Source organism: Lycium ferocissimum, chromosome 5 (assembly GCF_029784015.1).
Source record: "Lycium ferocissimum isolate CSIRO_LF1 chromosome 5, AGI_CSIRO_Lferr_CH_V1, whole genome shotgun sequence".
Taxonomy (NCBI): Eukaryota; Viridiplantae; Streptophyta; class Magnoliopsida; order Solanales; family Solanaceae; genus Lycium; species Lycium ferocissimum.
The window spans coordinates 7,279,183-7,302,372 of NC_081346.1; the positions used below are offsets into that span (position 1 = coordinate 7,279,183).

At 37.2% G+C, this 23,190-nt stretch overlaps 1 protein-coding gene across 4 annotated transcripts; it reads left to right on the plus strand.

Moving 5' to 3' along the window:
* The first annotated feature begins 4,536 nt into the window (after window positions 1-4,536).
* On the plus strand, window positions 4,537-23,058 carry LOC132055726 (uncharacterized). 4 transcript variants are annotated; one of them, XM_059447684.1, is made up of 25 exons: window positions 4,538-4,986; window positions 5,728-6,087; window positions 6,901-7,030; window positions 8,319-8,494; window positions 10,270-10,343; window positions 10,509-10,544; window positions 10,638-10,728; window positions 10,802-10,861; window positions 12,311-12,575; window positions 13,872-14,071; window positions 14,205-14,306; window positions 15,427-15,537; window positions 16,226-16,291; window positions 16,619-16,717; window positions 18,260-18,487; window positions 18,832-18,954; window positions 19,110-19,196; window positions 19,870-20,181; window positions 20,350-20,537; window positions 20,619-20,721; window positions 20,805-20,950; window positions 21,957-22,036; window positions 22,316-22,491; window positions 22,629-22,855; window positions 22,910-23,058. In XM_059447684.1, exons 1-24 carry the CDS (start codon window positions 4,576-4,578, stop codon window positions 22,806-22,808), a joined length of 3,804 nt encoding a protein of 1,267 aa, XP_059303667.1. In that variant the 5' UTR covers window positions 4,538-4,575; the 3' UTR covers window positions 22,809-22,855; window positions 22,910-23,058. The 4 variants fall into 4 exon arrangements, with proteins under 4 accessions (XP_059303668.1, XP_059303667.1, XP_059303666.1 ...); XM_059447683.1 differs by lacking the exon at window positions 22,910-23,058 and having other exon boundaries at window positions 22,629-22,906; XM_059447686.1 differs by lacking the exons at window positions 19,870-20,181; window positions 22,910-23,058 and having other exon boundaries at window positions 22,629-22,906.
* Window positions 23,059-23,190: the final 132 nt, after the last annotated feature.

Consider the following 23,190-nt stretch of genomic DNA (forward strand, 5'->3'; position numbering starts at 1 on the left):
TTTCTGGTCAGTGGCTTATCTTGGTTGCTAAATTTTCTTCACTAATTTGCTAAAGAATAAACTATAGCAATTTGCTTTGGTTAGCTAACGCATCAAATACCATTGTGGATGAGTTGAAAAAAGAATGCCACGGATCCGGGAGCTCAGGAGAATATTCCCATAATAACAAAAATAAAAAAAGATAACTATGGATTTTGATGCTAATATGTTGCTAAATATCTTTAGCTAACATGATTTTTCGATAATTCATTATTGATTTTCATCGTTAAATAAAATTAGCGATAATCTTTTATTGTTTAGCAATAAATAAAGTCCATTGGAAATTTTTACAATACAAGGCTTGAATTATGTATGGGAGATTGAATCAATGATCACCTAAAGGATTGCTAATTTTACTTGGTAGCCAATTTTTACTATATTATTAAAGCACTACAACAACATACCCAATGTAATCCCACAAAGTGGGGTTTGGGGAGGTAGAGTGTATGCAGACCTTACTCCTACTGTGGAGATAGAGAGGATGTTTCCGATAGACCATCGGCTCAAAGAAAGGCAAAGTACGACAGTCCGAAAAAATAATAATAATAAAAGTAACATCTATAGATGTTATTAGTGAAGTTGAAAAGTAACATCTATAGAAAATATCCCATTTCAGGCCCATGCCAAAAAAAAAAAAACGAATTAAAAAATCGGAACCGAACCGAACCGAACTTTAAAAAACCTAACCGAAAACTAATTCGGTTCGGTGTTAATCAAATCACTTTCAAAAAATCGAAACCGAAAAAACCGAACCGAAGTTTGAAAAACCGAACCGAAAAACCGAACGTCCACCCCGATGTTTTACATGTATTAGCATTTCTCATCTTGGGAAACAATGGCACACGTGTACTCATCAGATCACTTGCCAGCCTAGACACCAGGAAGAAACAGAGACACTCTGTAAAAACTAGCATCCATCCTTGTGGCTCAAACTTGTCAAGTAGATTGGCAACATTTTGTCATCAAGTGCAAGGTTGGTTCATAATTTCATATCTATGGATCCTTCCTATTTAGGCTGGTCCCTAGTCCCTCCTATAATTGTCAATTTTGCAACATGTTACAGCCGCTTCTGAATGGATAAATTTTGTAATACTTTTGGCTACAAGACCAAACATTTCCATAATTTTGTGCGTGTGATTAGATTTCGTCTTGTGAAGGGTATGTCATGGTGGGCACCTCATAATTAATTCCAGAAGTGGATTTTTTCTTTGTTTTCACATTTTGTCGTCTATCCAATCATGTTTATTGGACTGGTATGAGAAAGATTCTTATCTCTGTTCTCCATATGATCCAAAGTTATTTACTAGTGCTTGTTTTTGCCTCTTGATATTTAGAGATCGAAGTAAGAGGGGCGGAGCTAGAATACGGATTATAGGTCCGGCTGAATCCAATAGCTTTGGTTCAAATCACATTGAATAAGTACAAATTATTAATTTAGAACCCAATAACTTAAAAGGATTAGAATCCCGAACCATAAGCTTCAAATCCTGACTCTGCCTCGAACTTGTTGCAAGTCTAGTAATGGTCACTGTTTAAGGAAAGATATCATAAGTTACTTATTAGAGATAGGTCCGCAGATTTGGGTTAATCAGTTAAGCGCGTTGAAGCGTGGTGGTAAGACAAGAATCAAATACCTCGGCTTGCTCTTGTATTGCGTTGAATTATGATCCAACTTATAAGTAACTATCAAAGATATAGCACTACTCGAAAAAGTAATGATGGTATCGTTCACCAACACTGGACTTCCTGTCTCTGCCATGCTGACTTCTCTGGAAGCAAATCCATACTACTGTTATAATGATAGTAGTGACAGTTTGTTTGACTTACCTGGTGTGTCACATGTTACGGTGGTTGTCAATAGACAAAAATGGGACAGATGTGGACTCTGCATTGTCAAAGGAGAATGACTATCTGTTTATCAATCGAAGTTAACGAATGTCAACTGGAGATGAGGACCCTAGAATTATTAGAGTGTCAGATGAAGCCTAATAATAGCACTGTTTGTCACTCCAAGTCTTCAACATGACACAGCCTTAGAATCTGCTTAGATTACATGTATTTGACGTAGTGAAATTCATTATACTTTCTGCTTTATCTTGAAGTTCTCGTTTGCTAATTGATCATTGGCAGGGGCTTCTATTGCAGCTGAAGTTTTACGACTCATCGCACACACTCTTCAAATAAAACAGCTTAAGCAATTTAGGCTTTATTATCAGACAAAAATGGCTAATATGGCAATGATTTTCCTGATACTGAAGTGCTTTAAGAATTTGAAAGTGAAAAACCAGATAGGACTAGTGCGTCTACTTCCGGTTTGTTTCTCTTGAAAGAGAAGCCTGCTCAAGATGCTATTATTTTCAGGAAACTATCATGAGCATATTTTCACAAGGCTAAATTAAAGTTGAAACCGACCCGACAAGACCCGACCCGACCCATCCCGTCATTTGAGTGGCCTTGGGCTACACCTTTTTCAGCCCATCTAAAGTTGGGCTTTTCAGCACAGCTCCAAATCTTTTTTTTTGTTTTTTGGCACTGGTATTTAATTTTTGGCCCTCAAATTGTTGGTCTTTAATTTTTACACTTCGCCTAAAACTCCTAGGTTCTGAGTTCGAACCCCTGCTTAGTCAAAATTTTTTTTAAAAAAATTCACCAGGTAGAACTTGGATTCGCAAAACTCTGCCTTAACTTTGCTAGAAGCAGGCAAACTTCTGCCTGCAAGCCTAACTTTGGCCCGAATAGGCCTAAGTTTGCTATAAAACTCTCCCTTGAGATTTTTTTTTTCTAAGCCGAGGTTCGAACCCCAAACCTGATGGTATTAGGCGAAGGATAAAAATTAAAGACCACCCCAAAATAAATCAAGAAAGTACTTTTGGGATAATTGTCTAGTAATTTTTTTTTTTTGGCAATTTATGAACTTTTAGATTATGATCTAAAGATGAAAGATCCCTTTTGAGAAAATAGAAAATTATATGAGAAAAAGCTAGACAACAGTCTAAAAATTTGTAAGTTATTAATAGTATATGTTAGACGACGGTCTTATATTTTGTCTATAGGATTGAACAACTTATGAGCAAACATTATATCCGAATCTAACATTGTCTAGTAGGACAATTTATTGAGGATTATATACGTAACTTTTAAAAATAAGAACAAAATCTAAATAGTAGTCTAAAAAGGGACATTTGCGAAAATCAATCCAATCTAGGAATTCCTTGGGTCTTCTATTTAATGCTTGTCCTAGTTTTTGTATCTTAAAATAAGCAGGTGTCTTACGAGCAAGATAGATAACATTTTTTTCCTTGTAATACAATTCAGTGCATGTTATTTTATCCGTAACTATGTCAAAATTTTATAAGTAAATCTCCAGCATATAATGTGCTGAATTTTGTGCGAGTTTTACTTAGAAAAATATTTTTAACTGCTAATTAAATGGTGGCTGAACTAAAAGCGGATCAAAGAAGGCCAACCCGTGCCATTTTTACTCATAATAATAAGGGCAAAGGGTCAAATTTACCCTTTAAGTATGATTTATAGTTTAAATTTGTCCTCCATCAAAGTTTTGGGTTAAATTTGCCTTTAGTTTGGATCACTGTTATATTTTCTTTTAATGGATGGAAGTTACATCATCAAAAAAAATTAATGCGCGTTAGATTAACACATCATAAAAATTCGACATCGATTTAACGTAATATTGAGCCCATCAGATTGTCACATCATAACCCGACCCGTATATTAAGTCCATTAATATTATTTCAACCCTTTGCCCTTTTTTATTTCAGAAAGGGAGCGATTAGGGTTCTTGAGATAAAAAAAGGCGGCAATCGAGTTCTTCACCAACCTTATTTCAGAAACAGCATTTAGTGATAGTGGCACCACCACACTACTTGAATTTTCTTGTTCCAAATAATTATCAGGAAAACACTATATAAGTTTGTGGGGTTTCATTGAAACAAATATGCAAAATTATGGCTGTGTGTGCATATGCATTTCTACGAATTTTGAACAGGACAGTGGTTTCAGATCTTCTTTTTTGAAGGAAGAAGAGACGAACAATAAGAGCCAAAAATGCTCTGACCAAATGCCATATTCACCCCAAAGTCATGTTTCATCAGTTTGCTTTTTAACACGAGAACATCCAGCTTAACGAAGTAAGCACAAGCTAGTTCACAGATGCTAAAAAAATTACTGGATCCATGAAACAAGTTAATATTACATGGCAATTTGATGTGGAAATTTTTATGATGTGGCAATTTTTTTTGTTGTGACGTGGATTTTCATTCATTAAAAGGCAAATATAACAAATATCCAAATGAAAAGTATAAATTTAATCTCAAACTTTGATGGAGAATAAATTTAAACTATAAATCACCTTTGGAGGGTAAATTTAACCCCCGTCCCGTAATAATAATGGAGGCAGACCCGAAGTACTATTACTTTATTACAAAATAAAATAAAAAGTCTCGAAGGAGCAAAGTAACGCGGTTGAAGTTACAAATTGAAAAGAGACGAGAAATAAAGAAATAAAGAATTCAAGAAATGAAGAAACAAGAATGGCGCGCGGCTTTCCATAATAAAATCAAGGAAGTCTTCACTACTATCACTAGTTCCTCTCAGAAAATGGAAAAGGGAGAAAAAGAACTAGAAGAAATCACTGAAGAGCAGAGAAATCGGGCCGAAGCCAATCGTCTTGCCGCCTTGGCAAAGCGCAAAACCCGACTCACCGAAACCAATCAGAATTCTTGGAAGCTTTTCAAATGCAGAAAGCTCTCCGATAATGTTCCTTTCCGTAAGCCTCCCGTTAACCCTAGTCCTCCACCCCAAAGGTTTAGGGCCAGCCTTGAAATTTGCTCGTCCGACTCATTCTGTGTTACTCCCGCGCCCTTGGAAGGGTTTACTTATCCCGGTGAAAGTAATTGTTTGGAGATACTCAGAGATTGCCTCTCATCTGTAAGATCTTTTCTCAATATTGTATCATGCTAGCCTATACATGTATCTCTTAACTGGGGTTTTAGTTAATGTGAATGTGAAGTTACACACATCCTTAGTTTAGTTTAAGACCACAAGTTTTAATTTCTTAAATTCCCTGCCGTGTCACACATAAATTGAAACGGAGGGAGTAGCTGTTACTATATCTGATATCATGTTGAAGCAACACTAGACTTGGAATGAAAATTTTCAAGAAACAATCCAGAGTAGCATGTGGTGTACCTTTGACATACTCCAATGACTGACTTCATTCAATGGGGTTATAGTAATGTGAAATCATATGTTGGGTTGCTATAATTTCAACTGATAGAATGGATTGGGTTAGATTGAATGTTCGCCAAGTTGGTTAATTTGTTTCTGTTTAGTTGACATCTAGTGTAAGTCAACATTTAATCTTTTGCGGGCTTATATGTTCATTTACTCCTTCAGTTAATTGGCCAAGAGGATGAAATTTTTGGCCTTTAAAAGTATTGTCAAATTTCGGTTGATAGGAGGGAGTTGGTGTGTCTTTAAACATCCGTGTTCTCTTTGTAAAGGCACATTCTCTTCAATTGAATCCAAAGCTTCCATGTCATAGATCAAGTAATTTTACTGGTAATCTGTTTCTATTGTCACAAAACTGTGAGGTTGTTTTAGACTTTCAGTTACTTGGTTGCCAAGATATTAATTATAGAACTCAACCATGTTGGTTTGTCTGATCAGGTGCCGCTGTCGCATTGCACTCAAACAACTGCTGGGGGAAAGGCTTGTGTCTATCAACTTAGAGACTATGAAGCAGTTCTGAGGTCTCTAAAGAACTCTAGAAGCATTGAATGTGAAGAGATTCCTTGGGGAACATTCAATGTAGTCGAGAGGCTTTCTAATTACTCCTCCGCAGGTCGATGGATACCTTGTAGGCCGGAGCATCTTCCTGATGAGAAGGTTGATGAGTTGATCAGAAAACTTCCTAAGAGATTGTTGGATAGACTTCATCCTTTTCAGCTTGAGGGTGTTCGATTTGGATTGAGAAGGGGTGGTCGATGTCTCATTGCAGATGAAATGGGACTAGGGAAAACTCTCCAGGTAATGCTGCTGATATAGATTATTTTTTGATCAAGTAAAAGGTGTCATTGATAACAACAAGGCTAACTTGGTCGTATACAAGTGAAATACCAAAAGAGGAGAAACTTACAAAATATGGTTCTCTCCAAAAGACACCCAATCCTGCTAATTCATCTTTGATTGATCTTCCCTTTGTTAAAGTCAAGTAAGGCCGCCAGACCCTTCATCTTGCATCCATGTAGGCATTCCTGCCCTTGTTAGAAGGGGTCAGTAGTTTATATGGATCTTCTTCATGTTGATGTATGCCTAAGGTAAATAGCTGTTTAGAAAGATGGCTGATCTTTGTCGCACCCTCCCTAGACTCCACTTGTGGGATCACACTAGGTTTGTTGTTGTTGTAAGTTATGCTAGAACTGAATATCGCAAAGACTAAGGAAAAAAATTAAATGGTCTTAAATTGGAAATTTACAGGAACGCTTAAGCATGGCTCTAGGCTGATACTAAAGATGACAACTTCTGGGCTGCAGTAAACTCCTCCTTGGAGCTCTTGGTCCTATAGATTGGGGTTGGGTTGCAATAGTAGTCAGGTCTTTTTGTGGATGTCAATGAATTCAACTGTCTTTATTGGTGTTAATTTTATAATTCTTTTTTGTATGTGTCTTAATGTGTGTGCGTCTCCCTGCGGGTTTTTGCCTCAAACTGTCTGTTTTGAATCTATTATTATTTTAAAGTCTATATATTCTTCGGAGCTTACATTTTTTGCAAATAATTTCTCCTCTAATATTCTTTATCAAAAAAATTCTCCTCTAATATTAACTGAAATTTTGTATTCAGGCTATCACCATTGCTAGTTCTTTCATGGATGAAGGTCCTTTGCTCATTGTTTGCCCCGCTATTTTGAGATATTCATGGGCTGAAGAACTGGAGCGCTGGCTTCCTTGTTTACCTTCTGATATTCATCTGGGTACTGTTTTCAAGCTTGTCCACCACCAATAACCATTGCTCTTCCTTTATTTCCCTTTTTCTTTCTGGAAAGTAATGACTAGAGATGATGCATGGAGAAGTCATTGTCATATGGTCTTTTCGTTATAAAAGCTGTTGTCATGTATATGTTGATTTAGAGATCCTGACATAGGTACTTTCAGTGTCGGTGGTTCAGCATATTGTTGTTGGGGTTCGTTAACTGTTAATCATTAATGTAGTTGATTTATCTTGTTTTTATTGCGTCTTTGTCTCCTTAAAAATCTGAAGAGTGGATCTTTCATGTTCTTGTATTTTCCCCTTGCTTTCTTCCTCTTCTTTTCGTTTCTCTCTCATTCAAGGTGAAGCGTGGTATTGGAGTCTGATTGACAGTTGTTTGTGAAACAGACAGAACTTCAAGTGGTGTATGATAATTTGAGCGGGGCGTACTAATGAAGAAGATCTTGGTGTAACTTTTCTTAGTTTGTTTACCACTGTCCCTTATATCTAGGAGTGAACTGATGGAAGTTTGTTTCAGTTTTGCCTATAGATAGAGTTCTTTTCAGTTACCTAACTGTTATATAGCTCTTATAGTATCAATTTCTTGAATAACTTCTAGACGAGTTGGATGAATTGGTTCCTTAAAGAATGCTGATTTTGAGTGGCAGTGAACGGTTTCAGATAACACCTTTTCTATGGCCTGGAAGTCAGGTTTAGTTAGGCAAAAATGAGACTGATTGTCTCACCCTATTAGTTTACCTACTTTACTTTCATAAGAAGATAAGGATAAGTTTTCTCTTTGAATGGTCTTAATGAAGGGCAAGCTTCTTGGGACTATAACTGAAACACTGAACCCTTGATCAGACTCTATGTTGCATGAATAACTGATTATGCGAGATTCATTGCAAGCTATAAAGTCACAGACCTCTCCCCATTATAATTTGTAAAACAAATAAATCACTTGTTGATATCAACCTAAAGAAAGCATAGAACATGATTCATTAAAGAAAACTGTTTCTTTATTATGCTTGTATAATCTTTCTCCCCCTTGATTCTATGGGGTTTCTTTTATATAAAGTTCTGCTGGATAACAGCTGCGGTTTATTAACTATATTTGAGTTCAATATAAACAACAAATATACTGCCGATTTTCCCGTTTTGGAATTTACCCAAAGGTATGAGATTCATTCATCTAGAGCTAGCATGACTAACTTGGCTGTCCTTATAGATTCATTGTCATTTTGTGGTTTTAAGTCTGACATTCATTTTTTTGTTTTCATCCTTTCATCTAGTTTTTGGTCACCAAGACAATCCTGCACGTTTACCTAAATGTCCAAGAGTTGTGGTGACATCATATACGATGCTTCGTCGTTTGAGGAAAAGTATGTTGGAACAAGAATGGGCCACCTTGGTTGTGGATGAATCACATAATTTGCGTTGCACAAAGAAAGCAAGTGAAACTGAAGAGGTACAAAGTCCTTTCTGAGGAAAAAAAATAGAGAATATTTAGATGACTATGATCAAGTTATTTTCTTCTAAGTAATAGTCAAATCAGTGTTTACTTCAATATTTGATTTTTAACTTTTTGTCTACTGATTGGGATGATGATACCAATTGATGATTTAGGTATAAAATATTGGGGTATTGATCCCTAAACATTTGATTAGTGGCATTAAGAACCTTCCGACTAAATACTAATGTTTCATGAGTCACTTGGTTGGTGAAAGGATGAGCTACTATTTTGGCGCAACACACAAAGGTGGCACAATATGTATGTGTTTGATACGTTCTTTGCTTTTTCGTGCTACATATTCCACTGCCTGTATTGTAGGCTAGAGGCCCCCTTTCTGTCAATAACTTCCCCCTTTTGTTTGATAAAGAAGCAACAAAATTTTGCCACTGGCCCATGTTCCCTTCATGACCTTACTTTCCTGACTTTAATGCCTCCCTCCCTTCTCTCCTTTTATTACCCATATAGTCTTCCTTTATACTGTAGGTGCAGATGTGCTTATATTCCTAATTTCTAGTTTAGGCTCTTCTAGAAAAAGATAAAACTGAGTTGAAAATCCACTTTGCAGTTTATCAGGGTTAAATACAGCATCATTTTTGTTGGAGTTGCTCTATTTTCTAGTGATGATAGATATTGGTGATGCAGAGTCAACCTGTGGAAAGATTAAAGAGACACAAATTGCCAACTATATACTTTTCAATAATGGTGTATGAAGACCATTGAAGCTCTTTTAGTCAAAGCTTGATTGGCTGCTAACTCTCAACTCCAAACTTTTGAGGTTGTCATAGATCAATCTATTGCTGGACATTTACACCTCAAACCTCAAGACTCACTTGATGGACCCAGAAACAATGAATGATGAACCCACTACAAGTCTACAACTTTTGTATAGTTGCTGATAAAGAAGTAGATAGAGTCTCCATATCAAGTTTGGGTGGAAGTGTCAGACTTACCATCTTGGTTCTCTGTCAGATAGTCAGATACTACATTTGCCACGAAATAAATTTTCTTGGTAGGTTAGAGAAGAATATAGCCTATAGGTAGAGCGAACTTTTGAGAGGCAGTAAAATTTCGATTAAAGAAGGGGTGGTGCTTTCTCTTCAATAATTGAACCTGAAGTTTATGAGGCATGATGCATCATGCATGACATTGGAACTTTGGGTTGAAATTAAATAAATAATAAAAAAAAGAGTTTCCTAGTAGTGCTTGGACATAAATTTCACTAGGAAAAGGAGTTAGGGTTTAGTGAGTAAAAACTATTATTTCACTTGAAATACTCGTCAAAGGCTCCACCCGGTTTCTCAAACTTCAAATTCTCTATTTCAAATTGAATTGAAATAATGAACCAAATTGTGAATCAAAATTAATTCAAATATTTGAAATACTGTGCATATCCAAATGGGAGCCTCATTTTTCATGATTAGTTACTGTACACAGACAATTGAAAAAGTTACTGTACGCACAAGCCTCTAGGGCTTTGGTCTAGTGGTAAAAGCGCAACGCGTGATGTGTGGACGTCATGCATTTGAACCTCGCAAACAAAGGTTAGATTGGTATTTAAGCAGACAACGCGCGGGGGGGGGGGGGGAGCAGCATTATCCATCGAGTCTTGAACTGTGCTCTACTTGTACTTGGGGATTTCTTGGTCATTAAAAGTAATTACTGTACATATGCATACAACATACACAATAATTATTGTCTTATTGCATAAGCTCTCTTCTGTTGTTTGACAGATAACAACCGTTCTCGATGTTGCGGCAAAGGCCAAGCATTTGATTCTATTATCGGGGACTCCATCTTTGTCAAGGTTGTAGCATGTATTGGCACTTTTACTGATGCGTGATTTTTGAAGTTTCCTTTAAAGGCAGTCTTAACATGCTAGTAGAGTTCATTTGATTTTTGGTTATGTCAATTTTCTGCATGTGTCAATTGCATTCTGATGCTTGTTTCCTGTTTTCCTAAATGCTCGCAGACCTTATGACATTTTTCATCAGATAAATATCTTATGGTGAGTTCCTTGTTTGTCCATGTTCTCTGTGTACCTTTTACTCTGTTGAGTTTAGATGGTCATTAGTTCTCTTCTCATCCTTCTTTCACCTAGGCGTGGTTTACTTGGAAAGACTAAGTATGACTTTGCAAAGACTTACTGCAACGTTAGACTTGTTCATGGTTGCCAAGGGAAGGTTTTCCAGGTGATTCTTGTTCCTTCAAATATTGAATAAGAGACCATCCCACTGGAAAATGTTCATGGTTTGGTCTTCACAGGATTTCTCAAAGGGGGTTCGCTTGGAGGAGTTAAATGTGTTACTGAAGCAAAGTGTAATGGTATGACCTTGTAGCTCCTGTGTTGCTTCAACTCATAGTATATTTCATGATGTACTTTGTTTTGTCCTCATTTTCCAACTCTCAGCGACTTGTAAGTACATGGTGTCAAACAGCTGATGTCATGTTGCTGTTGGTTGGTTTATTATCCACTATTTCTTTTTGACAGACCGAAGATTGCTGTACAGTGGAGTTTGATGTTTAATGATGAGCCAGATAAGCTTATATATCTTTTGTTTTGAAACCAAATTCGCTAGATTGCACTTTTAATTGGTAAAGCCCATATTTTGTCATTATATTGTCCAATATATCAGGATCAATTTTGCTAATGACAACCAATAATGATTACCGGATTTAATTCTACCTTAGAATTCTCATAATATATATTCCCTTCCTCCCAACAAATAGCCTATTGATTAATCTTTTGTCTCAACTTACATAGATACATTTATTTTCTGTAACATACTATACGTGATCTACGTTCTGACATATATATTAGACCTTTAAAAAAAAAGAGTAATTGAGAAAGTTGCAGTCGAGGACTAGCGTTTTGACTCTCGAGATAGTGAGACAGTTCCTCATGTTTTTCATGGAGAGGTGTAATATCCATTCATGTACACAAGCTTGCTATCTTATTACAGAATGCTTTCCGCTGTGATAATGAGCATCAAGTCAACCCAGTTGATAAGCCTGATGCGTGGTGGTGGAGATTGGGGAATAATGGTGTGTTCTCTGTGAAAACTTTCTATGAAAATCTTTTGGTCAGGGAGGAGCATGTGTTTCCATGTAATGCAATATGGATCCTAAAGGTGCCGAGGAAGGTGTGCTTTTTCACTTGGTTAGCCGCAAGAGGGGCGCTCTTGACAGCAGAGAATCTGAGAAAGCGGAAGGTGGTATGCGCAGTTGGTGTTACATGTGCAAGCAGACGGGCGAGGATGTGGATCATCTTCTTTTGCATTGCGGATTGGCAATGAGATTATGATGGGATATGTTTAGGTGGTTTGGCATTCCATGGGTGATGCCCAAAACGGTGAAAGAGTTGATGTCTAGTTGGAAGAGCGGAAGGAGAAGGAGAAGACGAAGGGCATGGAATGTGGTGCCACTTGCATTAATGTGGATTGTCTGGAGAGAGGAATAGAAGAGCTATTGAAGGTGTAGAGTCGAGCTTCCCCCAGTTATGGAATAGCCTTCGTTCCCTTATTTTCTTTTGGCGCACTCAGAAAGTCCCCTATTGTATAGACAATTGGGTGGAGTTTGTAGAGAATCAGTTGCTTTTGTAGATTCTAACCTTTGGTATACCACTTGTATACGATATGAATACATTTACTTGGTTAAAAAAAAAAAAAAAAGAAGAGAAATTCTTTACTATTATTTCTTTTGTTTTCTGTTTCTTTTTTCCCTCCAGATGTTGAAGACTTAGATCTTATTCTTCCTTTGTTTTATATCATCCAGATACGCCGTTTGAAGGAGCATGTGCTTTTGCAGTTACCGCCCTTGCGTCGCCAAATTATAAGTTTGACTTTAAATAAATCAGATATTTCTCAAGCTGTGGCTACCTATAACTTGTTGAAAGGCAGAACATCTGGGAACAGTGGTGCTAAAGAGGCTGGAGGTGTAACCAATGGTGACTTATGTGCTAAAGATATAGAGAAAGCTTTTGAGAATCTAAAGTTTGTTGCTGAAGATGTGCAAGTGGAGAGTCCCGAAGGAGTTGATGGTATGTTTTAAATGTCCTAGATTTTTCCAACTAGATTCTGTTGTTGGTGCTATTCCTTGTTCGCTTTCATCCATTTTCCCAATAGTTATGTTTTGTATGAAAAGCAACTAGCAATAGTCTATATTACTTTTTAGGGATACTAGTATATTTGGTCTCTCAATTGTTGGTAAATTTTGGTTTTGGTCCTTGTGAGTTGTGATATATGACTTGACATATATAACCTTGAATTTATTAAATGTGTTATTTTTCCCCTTTAACGTAGAAAATATATTATAGTTGGACTAATTTGTAGAAGTATATTACCCACGAATATGGAGTCATAATACAAACTTAACATGACACATGGCTAATTAAATAGTTGGACAGTTAATAATTCTAGAAATTTGTGAATATTCACAAGAAAATGAAAAAAAAGGCACATTTCAAGTAATTGAAGGTTTAATGTGTTTAGTCAAATATCACAAGGGCTAAAATTAGAATTTTACCAATAATTCAGGGACTAAAACTGCTACTAGCCTTACTTTTTATTTTGCTAATTGTTATCTTATACATGGATCTGTTTCCTTCTTTAAAAGAGGAAGACTGAAGGGAATACAATTTGTCACAAAAGCTAAAATATGGATACATTGGCCACTTTTGAACTATATCCAAAAAGAATAATAAACAAATAAAGAAAAGGAAAAGAAATGTAATTAGGTCCTTCGGTGAATTTAAGGGAAAATAATGGCAGTGTTAAGCTAATTGAAACTGATGTGGATTTTCAAAGTGGGAGGAATTCACCTGGAAGAATGTTATAACGGATAGAAGATGAGACATCATGCACTGTACTATATGGACCTTTGACTATAAAGTAACTATCAAAACTTAATTTCTCAAGGGATTGCAGCACTTTTTGCAATGCAAAGGTCGGGTTATTTTGACAAGCTTTTGAGTGTGATTCATGGATTAGAGCTACACGAATAAGACCCTCAGCATGTTATGTTTTACCCCTAACTCTTATGTGGGTAGTTTAGAAGGAGAGAGATAGAAGGGCATCTGAGGAGGAATATTTTTGTGCATGTGAGGAATAGCCTCTTGTTTCGAGTTTCCTATTGGTGCATCCTTGAGTCCTGGCTTGTATAGATGATTGTTTGAACTCTGTAAAGAACCATGTTTAATGGAGGCTCATATTGCTTGTATACGGGGGTTTCCCCAATAACAATAAAGTTATTTACCTTACAAAAGAATTACCAGTAGGTTTGTATTTCTGGAAAGGGTTTTAACATACTAGCATCTTTTTTTTTGTCTTTTTGTCAGATGATACTGGCTGTTGCGGACGTTTAAGAGAGCTCTATGACGAAGCGCTTGGCCTGGCAAAGTTGCCAGGATTCTATGAGTGGCTCAAAATACATCCAATCATTAAAGAATTGGATGGTGAAGAAACGATGGAAGCAAGCTGCAGTTGTCATAAAATGATAATATTTGCTCATCACCATATAGTTCTTGATGGTGTACAGGTGGAATCCCTTGTGATGCATGTTAAAGTAGACACCACATGTCTATATGCATAGACAAATTGCACACTTCTTTTTGCTGTATCAACAAAGTTATTAAATTTCTATTGGTTTGACTCACTCCCATCTTGTGTAGGAGTTTCTTTGTCAGAAAGCTATTGATTATATCCGCATTGATGCAAATGCATCACCCGGTGATAGGCAGTTAGCTATCCAATCATTCCAATCAGCAAATGAGGTTTGTTGATTCTGCTCTAGATAATTTGGCATTCATAATTACTCGTCACTAAGGCAGTCCAAACAAATTCCTTTGCCTGCCCGTGTGATACCAAAGTAAAGGCTAAAGCAGCACTTATAATTTCATTGGATATAGATGGGTTTCTTTCTTTTGTATATTGGTGTTGATGGCTCTCTGTTTCTTCCATTAATTTGGATGTAGTTGTGTAGTTGAAAGGAAGACAATTTTGGGCAATTCGCAGAATTGCCCTTCGTTTGGGGTGGTCTTTAAATTTTGCCCCTCATATTTGAAATCTTTAAATTTTGCCCTTCGGCTAAAACCCATAGGTTCCAGGTTCGAACCCACGCGCAGTCAAAATTTTAAAAAAAATTCGCAAGGCAAGTTTAAATTTCGCTATGCCCCCAACGGCATACACTTGTGAAGGAATTACCAAAGTTATGCCGGACCCGGCATACTTATGCCTTATGGGCAGACTTGGCATAAGTATGCCGGGTCCGGCATAACTTTGATAATTCATTCAAAAGTTTATGCCGGATCCGGCATAAAAGTTTGCCCATTAAAAGTATGCCCCCACCGGCATAACTTTGTGAAGGAATTACCAAAGTTATGCCGGACCCGGCATACTTATGCCTTATGGGCAGACTTGGCATAAACTTTGATAATTCCTTCACAAAGTTATGCCGGGTCCGGCATAAAAGTTTGCCCATTAAAAGTATGCCCCCACCGGCATAACTTTGTGAAGGAATTATCAAAGTTATGCCGGACCCGGCATACTTATGCCAAGTCTGCCCCTAAGGCATGAGTATGCCGGGTCTGGCATAAAATGTGTAATTCCTTAACAAAAGTATGCCGGGTCCGGCATACACGCGACCCAAACCTTGTCTTGCGATTTTTTTTTTTTAATTTATGCTTGAGCGGGGTTCGAACTCAGAACCTCATTATTTCGGCGCGAAAGCTCAAAGTTGCAATGCGAAGGGCAAAAATTAAAGACCAGCAATATGAGGGCATAATTTAAAGACCACAAATATGAGGGGCAAAATTTAAAGACCACCCCAAAAGAAGGGCACTACGCGCAAAAAAATGGACAATTTTGCTGACTTGTTTTGATTTTGATAACCAGGTTAAGATTGCGCTTGTTGGAATACTCTCAGGGGGCTCTGGACTTAACTTGACATCAGCGCAAGATGTTGTGTTCTTGGAGTTGCCAACGAAACCAGCTCATATGCAACAGGTGAATCTGTTATACCCCAATATCAACATGTTGTATCAGTGGAGAAAATGATTTACTTAGATCTTACTCTAGTTCTATTCAGTGGTTGCATTTGGATATACATGTAGCGTTTATGTAAAGAGCCTAAGTTGTTTAACGCTTGGATTTGGCTCTCCATGTATGATTTACCTGTTGATTTTGGGTCACATTGGGCTCAGAGGCATCTCCAGACTATTGGCAGAGGTGTAAGTTGGTAAAAATCTTTCATTGAAGCCCTGTTTTTCATTTGTTTCCAATCATATCCTTATATCACCTCCCTGAGTATGTTCTCAAGCATGAATGGCATGCCACACAAGGCTCCTGCATATTAATGAAGCCAGAGCATATGCTTTTATACAGAGAGGGGTAAACATGGTAATCCTAGGAAAGGTAGACCTTAATATTTTCCACGTAGATTGGAAGCTGAGTGTACCAATATTAGACACTTTTATCAATGGTGAATGTTCCTAACAATAAAACTTCTTGCTTGCTTTCAATTTTTCCTTGCTGTTGGTCACATGCTTTGGGTCCTAGATTATTCTCCATTATCAATGTCAACATTCAGTGTCCCATTCACTGGCCTATCCTTTTTTTGCAAGATCTTCAATATTGAAGTTCTTTTGTTCTTATCTGATTGTTTGATGCTTATATGCAGTCTAAACATTTGTAGGCCGAAAGTAGAGCTCATAGACAAGGGCAAACAAAGGGAGTAAATGTATATATTTTTATTGGAAAGGTAATTTTCTACTCCGTCTGTCCCAATTTATATGACACTTTCCTTTTTAGTCTGTCCTAAAAAGAATGACACATTTCCTTATTTGGCAAGCTTTAACTTTAAACTTTACCTTTTACGCTTAACGAGATGATCTATGACCGGGCAAATATCTTTAGCTTGTTTTAGACCGCAAGATTCAAAAAGTCATCCTTTATTTCTCAAAACTCCGTGCCCAGTCAAACTACATCACATAAATTGGGACAGAGGAAGTATTTAATATATATTACATTAGAGATTCAGTTGGGATTTTTTTTTTTCTGCTAATCTTACTTAATGTCTTCTTTCCAGGATACTTCAGATGAGTCTCGATGGCAAGCTCTTAATAAGAGTTTGCGTAAAGTTTCATCTACAATGGATGGGAAGTATGATGCTTTACAGGCAATAGAGGTATTGGAGTGCTCGTTCATTTTTGCGCATAGCATGGTTCTTCTTAACAAGAATAAATTTTCTCTATTTAAGTCGAGCCTTGCAAATGCTAAAACCCATGCTTTTTCTTTACTTCAATTTTAACTGAAGAAAATATTGATCTAGAATATTACATAAGTCAACTGATGGTTTTACTGTATATCACATTAGAAGTCTGAAGTAAAATTTGAAGTCCTAAAAATGAGAATTTACTCTGATATAGCATCTCACTAAAGAAAAATTACCATGAAGACTCAGGTCTCCTTAAGAATATCAAATGAATTCTATGGTTTGCGCTTCTTTAAATAAATTAAAGAACAAATAACATATTTATAAACTACGTAATTTGCAACTCAAAAGTTAAAGTTGTCATCGTGGAACAATTATACAAACTTTGATCAAACAATAAATTAAAATGCTTTGAAAAATTAAAGCTACTCAAATCTTCCAATTTTTGTAGTGAGTGGTGCATTTCTGAATCTATTGTGCATGAGCTCTCCATAGGCTGTCTAGAATGGCTTTTACTAGTCTCACCCTCAACAGAAGTGTAGTTTTTTCAACTGATGCTGTTTTCCTTTGTTATGGAGGTTATGGAGGACTCAAATTAGGGTAGAAGGCTAGTAGGTAGTCCCGCTTATGCTTTCATGCTAGCAGTCGCAGTATTGCTCTATAGTTTCTTGTCCTTTGATTTCTGCTACTATATGTTGTTTCTTGTACTTAATTCTATGTTGCTCGGACTCTCCAAAAATGATGCCACACCCGTGTCGAATTCTCCAAAATTACACTACTTTTGGAGTATCCCACACGCACCCATCGACAATTTTGAAGAGTCCAAGCAACATAGACTTAATTATCTTATTTATCTGTGGTAGCTATTTCTCCTCCTTTTAGACTGCTTTATCATGGCTTATTCGCTTTTGTTATTTTCATTTTCCTACTGCTTTGAGTTGCTTGTCCTTATGTGACTTTTTTTGTCATGCTTTCTCTTGAGCCAAGGGTCTTTCGGAAACAGCCTCTCTACCTCCAAAGGTAGGGGTAAGGTCTGCGACTCTGCATACACTCTACCCTCCCCAGACCCCACGCTGTGGGATTTCACCGCTTATGTTGTTGTTGTTGCTTTTTTTCTTTGTTGGTCTTTTGTGAACCAATTAAATTAAAAGGTCAACCCATTCCTGAATGTTAGCATTGTGGTTCTTCCTTACTGTTTTTCTGGTTCCTGGGTAATGTTTATGTTGATAGTCATGCATGATCTGTGGAGATTATTTTATCCTCTGAAGGTGTTAGTTCCTAGTCTAGTCCCCCTTATAAGTGCCTTTAATGATGTGTTCTTTGGTACTGTTTGTTTAACCTTATAAGGTATACGCAACTGACACCTATCTTGTGTAACTCTTGATATTATTGTTTGCTGCATTTTTCTTAAAAACTGTTAGTAAGGTCTGTTACCTCCTGTTTGACTTTATTAGCATAACTTTAGTCCTTAAAGGTCTTGATTTTCTATTGACAGTAAGCTTGGTCTGCAAATAGGTTGCTGATGTTTCGTACCTTGAGGAATTGGATGTCGGAGAAAAGAAGAGTGAGCATTTAACAACTGAGAATGCTGGTGAAGTTGCTGGAGCAAAACCAACTGTAACTGAAGTCCAACACATTCAACTAGATTTATATCCTTCTGAAGCTCATCATGATACCTACAGGATTGATGATAAGCAGGAGGGAACTAGCTCATTCTTATCGAAATCAGACCTCCATTATACGGTTTGTATTGCGTCGGAGGGTTGCTGATTTATGTCTACACTACATTAAAGGCCCCAATACCCTAGAACAGCTACCTTTGTACTCTACTCATCTTTAACTCATGATCTCACTAGCTTCTAATTTTTTCTTCTTTCTTTTTGGTTTGAAAAGATTTTTAAAAGTTACTCCACTTAGATTTAGCTTATGATTTAAGTGATATTAAAGAATTAATCCAAAAAATTGCATGCTGTGCAGAGCTTCAAGTACATTTTTACATGAATCTAGGGTTTAGGTTTATTCGACATGCCTCTTGTTTCTTATTTTGCCTGATCTGGTCTTCTTTGGTTGGACTTGATAATGGGAAGCCCACTACCTCCACCATAGGGCATGAAGAATCGTCTTGCAGAGCTGAGGTTTTGGATGATGATTTTAGTTCTTTGCATTGTATAGATGTTAATGAAGCCAAAAATCAGGACTTATGCGATGAGGTAATACCTGGATTGCAGTTTTTATATCATTGAAAAATTAATCATACTTCTAATCTTTTATATCTATGCCCACAACCCTACCCTCTTTCTTCTTGTTTTTTGGTGGTTTGTATGGACCCACACTTACCCTGTTACTCATGAATTTGGGAATGTAGTGTAAAGGTGCGTCCCCTGAACTAGAAGTAAATGGTGACATACTTGTAACAAGCTGTTCTATCCAAGTAGAGTCGCTCCGTTTTGAGGTAAAATTATATAGCTTTTGTCTTAATTGGCTATCTCACTTGTTTTTCCCTCCAAACCAGCTGAAATGTTGGGAAGGGGTGCAGGGATGAGGGTTTGGATGTTATGAAAGTCATAATGTTCCAAGTTGATGAATATACGTATCAACATAAAGCTCATCCTTGTCATCATAAATTGCTTACTGCTTGATATGAATGGAACTAATGCACTTTTCCTTGTTTAGCATGTGGTTACAATCTTGGACTCCTAAACTTTATTTGTTGCTTTGCATTATTTTAAGATTATTTCTGTTCTTAAAAATGGTAACAACGGCATAACAAATTAGCATAGGCATAAATGAAGGGTTATATTTTGGACACCTAAGTTTTGTTTGGGTCTTGAGACTTCTTTAGGATATTGCTTTAGAAGACGTCATATCCAGTTAATAATACAGATTTGTTCAGGTCACCTTCCATTGAATGGTTAGCATTATTAAAGAAAGAAGTAATGAACGCCCACTCGGCTTCAAGCTCATGACACTATGGTCAGACTAGTGGTTTCTTGGCCAGTATCCAACACACACCACACCCCCCTCCCCGCGCGCGGGGAGAGGAGGGGGGTATACATCTGCAGCTTGTTACGTTGAAAATGAGTTAGTTTTGATTTGGTTATGTGCTTGGACTTCTATGGTTTCAGGTCAGCCAATATACAGGAAGGATTCACCTGTACTCTTGTATTCCTGGAATTGATTCCAGGCCAAAACCACTTTTTAAGAATTTCCGGCCAGAGGAAATTGATGTAAAACTGCTCCCTCTTGAGGAAGTTGAGAAAACAGCTTATAATAATATCAATGATGATATGCGTTGTCAGTACGCTCTAGTAGAATTCCTCAAAGAATGGTTGAAGTTGACTGCTATTGAACGAAGGAAACTAATTGGAAAGGCCTTGCAACTTCCGTTAAGTGTTGAGTTGTCCTATTTAAATGAAAACCTTAACCACGATAATGGGGTATGTATCTTCTTCTTTTTTCCTTTGGTTTTATTCCCGAATCATTAGCGTTTGTTCCCAAATCATTAGCCTTTCATTAAAGACCTACCTCTGACTATATCTGTTTTTGACTCTCAGCATGGGAAGGTGGTTTTAACTTATTAATATGTATTGGGGCTTTTCTTTCAGGGACTGCTGAGAGGTAGAAGTAGGAGGAGGACTACACCGTTGCACGAAATTAGCTATCCGTTACCACCAAATGCTGTCTGGAGGAAGATCCATCTTTGTAATGGGAAAGGGAAACAAGAGAAAATATACATGCAGGGTTGGTCCGACAAGGATGAACCACTCTGCAAGCTCTGTCAAACTCCTTGCAGGTGAGTTCAAATAATTATTTTCAGGAAAAAATGAGGACAAATGTTTGGGTTACTAATGCCTTGTTGACTTTTTATGTCCAGGAATAGAAATGCTAAAACTCCTGACTACTTTGAGGATCTCTTCTGTAGCTTGAACTGCAGCGAGGAGTATCACCTTAGAACTAATAATAGATCAATTCGTAATGTATGTTTTCACTTGTATTTTTACTAAAAATGAGTTTCACCCATGCAAGAAATCATTTAATTGTTGAACCCTGATACTTCTAGGCGCTTTTCGAAAATGAGCGTGGCATTTGCACAAACTGCCAACTAGACTGCCACAAACTTGTGGAGCGCATCAGACCGTTGTCATTTGAGAGTCGTGAAGAGTATATCATCAAAGTAGCCCCAAATTTGGCAAAGCGTAAGAAACTGTAAGTCTAGAGATCAGAATTACATGCCATTCATGCCAAGGTCTTAGGTTTTTCCTCAAATAGTTTTCCTCTTCTGTGTATACAAGTATGTTAAATCAATGCATATGTTTTGAGACTTGTTATTTTTGGCCTGAATTAAATATGTACTGACCATCTCAAGAAAGAGAAATTGACGAGCCTATATCAGTTTTATGTTTCAGCACAATGTGTAGCTCGTGTCCAACAAGGAACATTTCTGTTTTTGGCACATTTCTTACGTAGCCCCAACAAGTTAATTCTTTGTTTTTCTCCTAGTGCTAGTTTCGTTTTCTTCCTTGTCGGTTTATGTCCTTATTCAACCATTTTGTTTCCTTTTTTCCCTTTCTGATATTTTGTGTAGAGTTTTTACTGTAAAATTATGATGGACATGTTCAGCTATTAAGAACGTACATGTCTATCCGAGAACACCACAGATGTGGTATCTTGAAAGAGCACACTCTATCCTAGAACATCCTGACTGTCTGCCCTCTTGTACTTTTATTTAGCTATCTTGTCTTCAAATGATATTATCTAAGATGCATGGAGGTGGCAGTAGTGAGGCGTTTAAGTGGCATTACAACTACTCTTCAAGAACGTAAAAGAATTCTAGTCTACTGATTTAGAAACTACATACCTCGATGGTTTAAACTTCACTTCAATACTACAGATTAAACTAAGGGAGCTTCTCAGAAGTTTAATTACCTATCAGTTCTCGTATGCTGACCCCACCCCCACCAACCACACGTATAATTAACGTGAATCTTATATGTTAAACTAAGGGAGCTTTTGGGGAGTTTAACTACTTGAACAGTTCTCATTTGCTTAAACAGCCCCCCTACATCACGTTAGTGTTGGACAAACTAGAAAATTTGGAAGGGTGGGAGGGGTAGGTCAAATAACACAAAAGAACTATCAAGTATCAACTTTATTTTGCTGTTCCTCAGTGCTCTATGTGCTCGAATACCAATTAATTGTTTGCATTTGGCAGATTTCGAAAGCTTGTTCAGGACCCTATTGATGGCAATGCATGGCATGCGGATCACATTGTACCTGTATATAAAGGGGGAGGTAAAGGATGAGACAGAGTTCCTTTTTCTTCTTGCAAATTTTTAGTTCAAGGGTTATCCTCTTTGGAGTTTTTGATAGATTTACTCAGATAATCTCAGGTTCTCTCTACTCTTCTCATTTCTGTTCTTTGTGCGAGCAAATTTTCCTCTTTCCCCTCGCCCTCTAGCTTCCTCTTTCCACTGCAGCCCTTCAGTTTCCAGACCTTTTTATGCATTACTTATCTACTTTTTCTCTTGAAAATCCACACCCCTATTGTCTTATCTTTTGAAATTCTTGCAGGTGAATGTAGGATAGAGAACATGAGGACACTATGTGTTGCGTGTCATGCTGATGTCACTGCTGCACAACATTCAGAACGGCGTTTGACTAGACTTGTGGCAAAGAAGAAACTCAAAGCGGTCATAAGTAACCTCAAAAGTATAAAAAACCCCAAGCAGAAAGTGAATGAACCAGAGGTGTGCTTTTCTAGATTTTGCTGGTTAATTAACTTGTAGCTTTATTAACTTATGCTCCGTCGTCAGAATTCTCTTGTGGCATTGTATGCTGTTACTGTCAGATTAAGTTCTTCTTTCTATTTTGCTATTTATTTCAGGGTTCACGGCATTCTGACATTGAAGAGAACAAGGATGAGGATGAACTTCTGGTGAATGTTCCAGGAAGTGCATATTCTATTAGCACTGCAAGTCTAGAACGAGGAGATTCAGAATTAAAAACTAGCGCCAATGATGTCTTGGGTGAGGCGTGTCATAATGACGTGCTGCCCACTACATAGAGCTTACCTCAGTCATGACGAGAACTAACTGTAAAATTTTTGGGATGTAAATACATTATTTTCTAGAAGAATTGCGGAAATGTGAGTGGCTTTCTGGATACTAAATACATTATTTTCTAGAAGAAATGCGGAAATGTGAGTGGCTTTCTGGATACTTGTGATCTATTTTATTATCCGATCAGAATTGGTTAACCAATCGTGCTTTGGGGCGCATTTTGGGAAATTTTCTAAGTGATTTTGCTGTATATTATTATCAGGCTACTTTGTTTCAACTTTTTATATATATCCAATTTATTCTAGGAAAGGGTTGAGGTATAGAAGACCTTGTGTATCAACTACATAAACCATTGATATGGTGATCGAGGCACCACATTGCAAAGTT

Excerpts from the sequence above, each read along its gene's own strand:
- LOC132055726 (XM_059447684.1), top strand. The coding sequence starts at position 4,576 with ATGAAGAAACAAGAATGGCGCGCGGCTTTCCATAATAAAATCAAGGAA. Across the intron at positions 8,495-10,269 it reads AAGCAAGTGAAACTGAAGAG|ATAACAACCGTTCTCGATGT; the intron begins GTACAAAGTCCT and ends GTTGTTTGACAG. Across the intron at positions 10,344-10,508 it reads GGGACTCCATCTTTGTCAAG|ACCTTATGACATTTTTCATC; the intron begins GTTGTAGCATGT and ends AAATGCTCGCAG.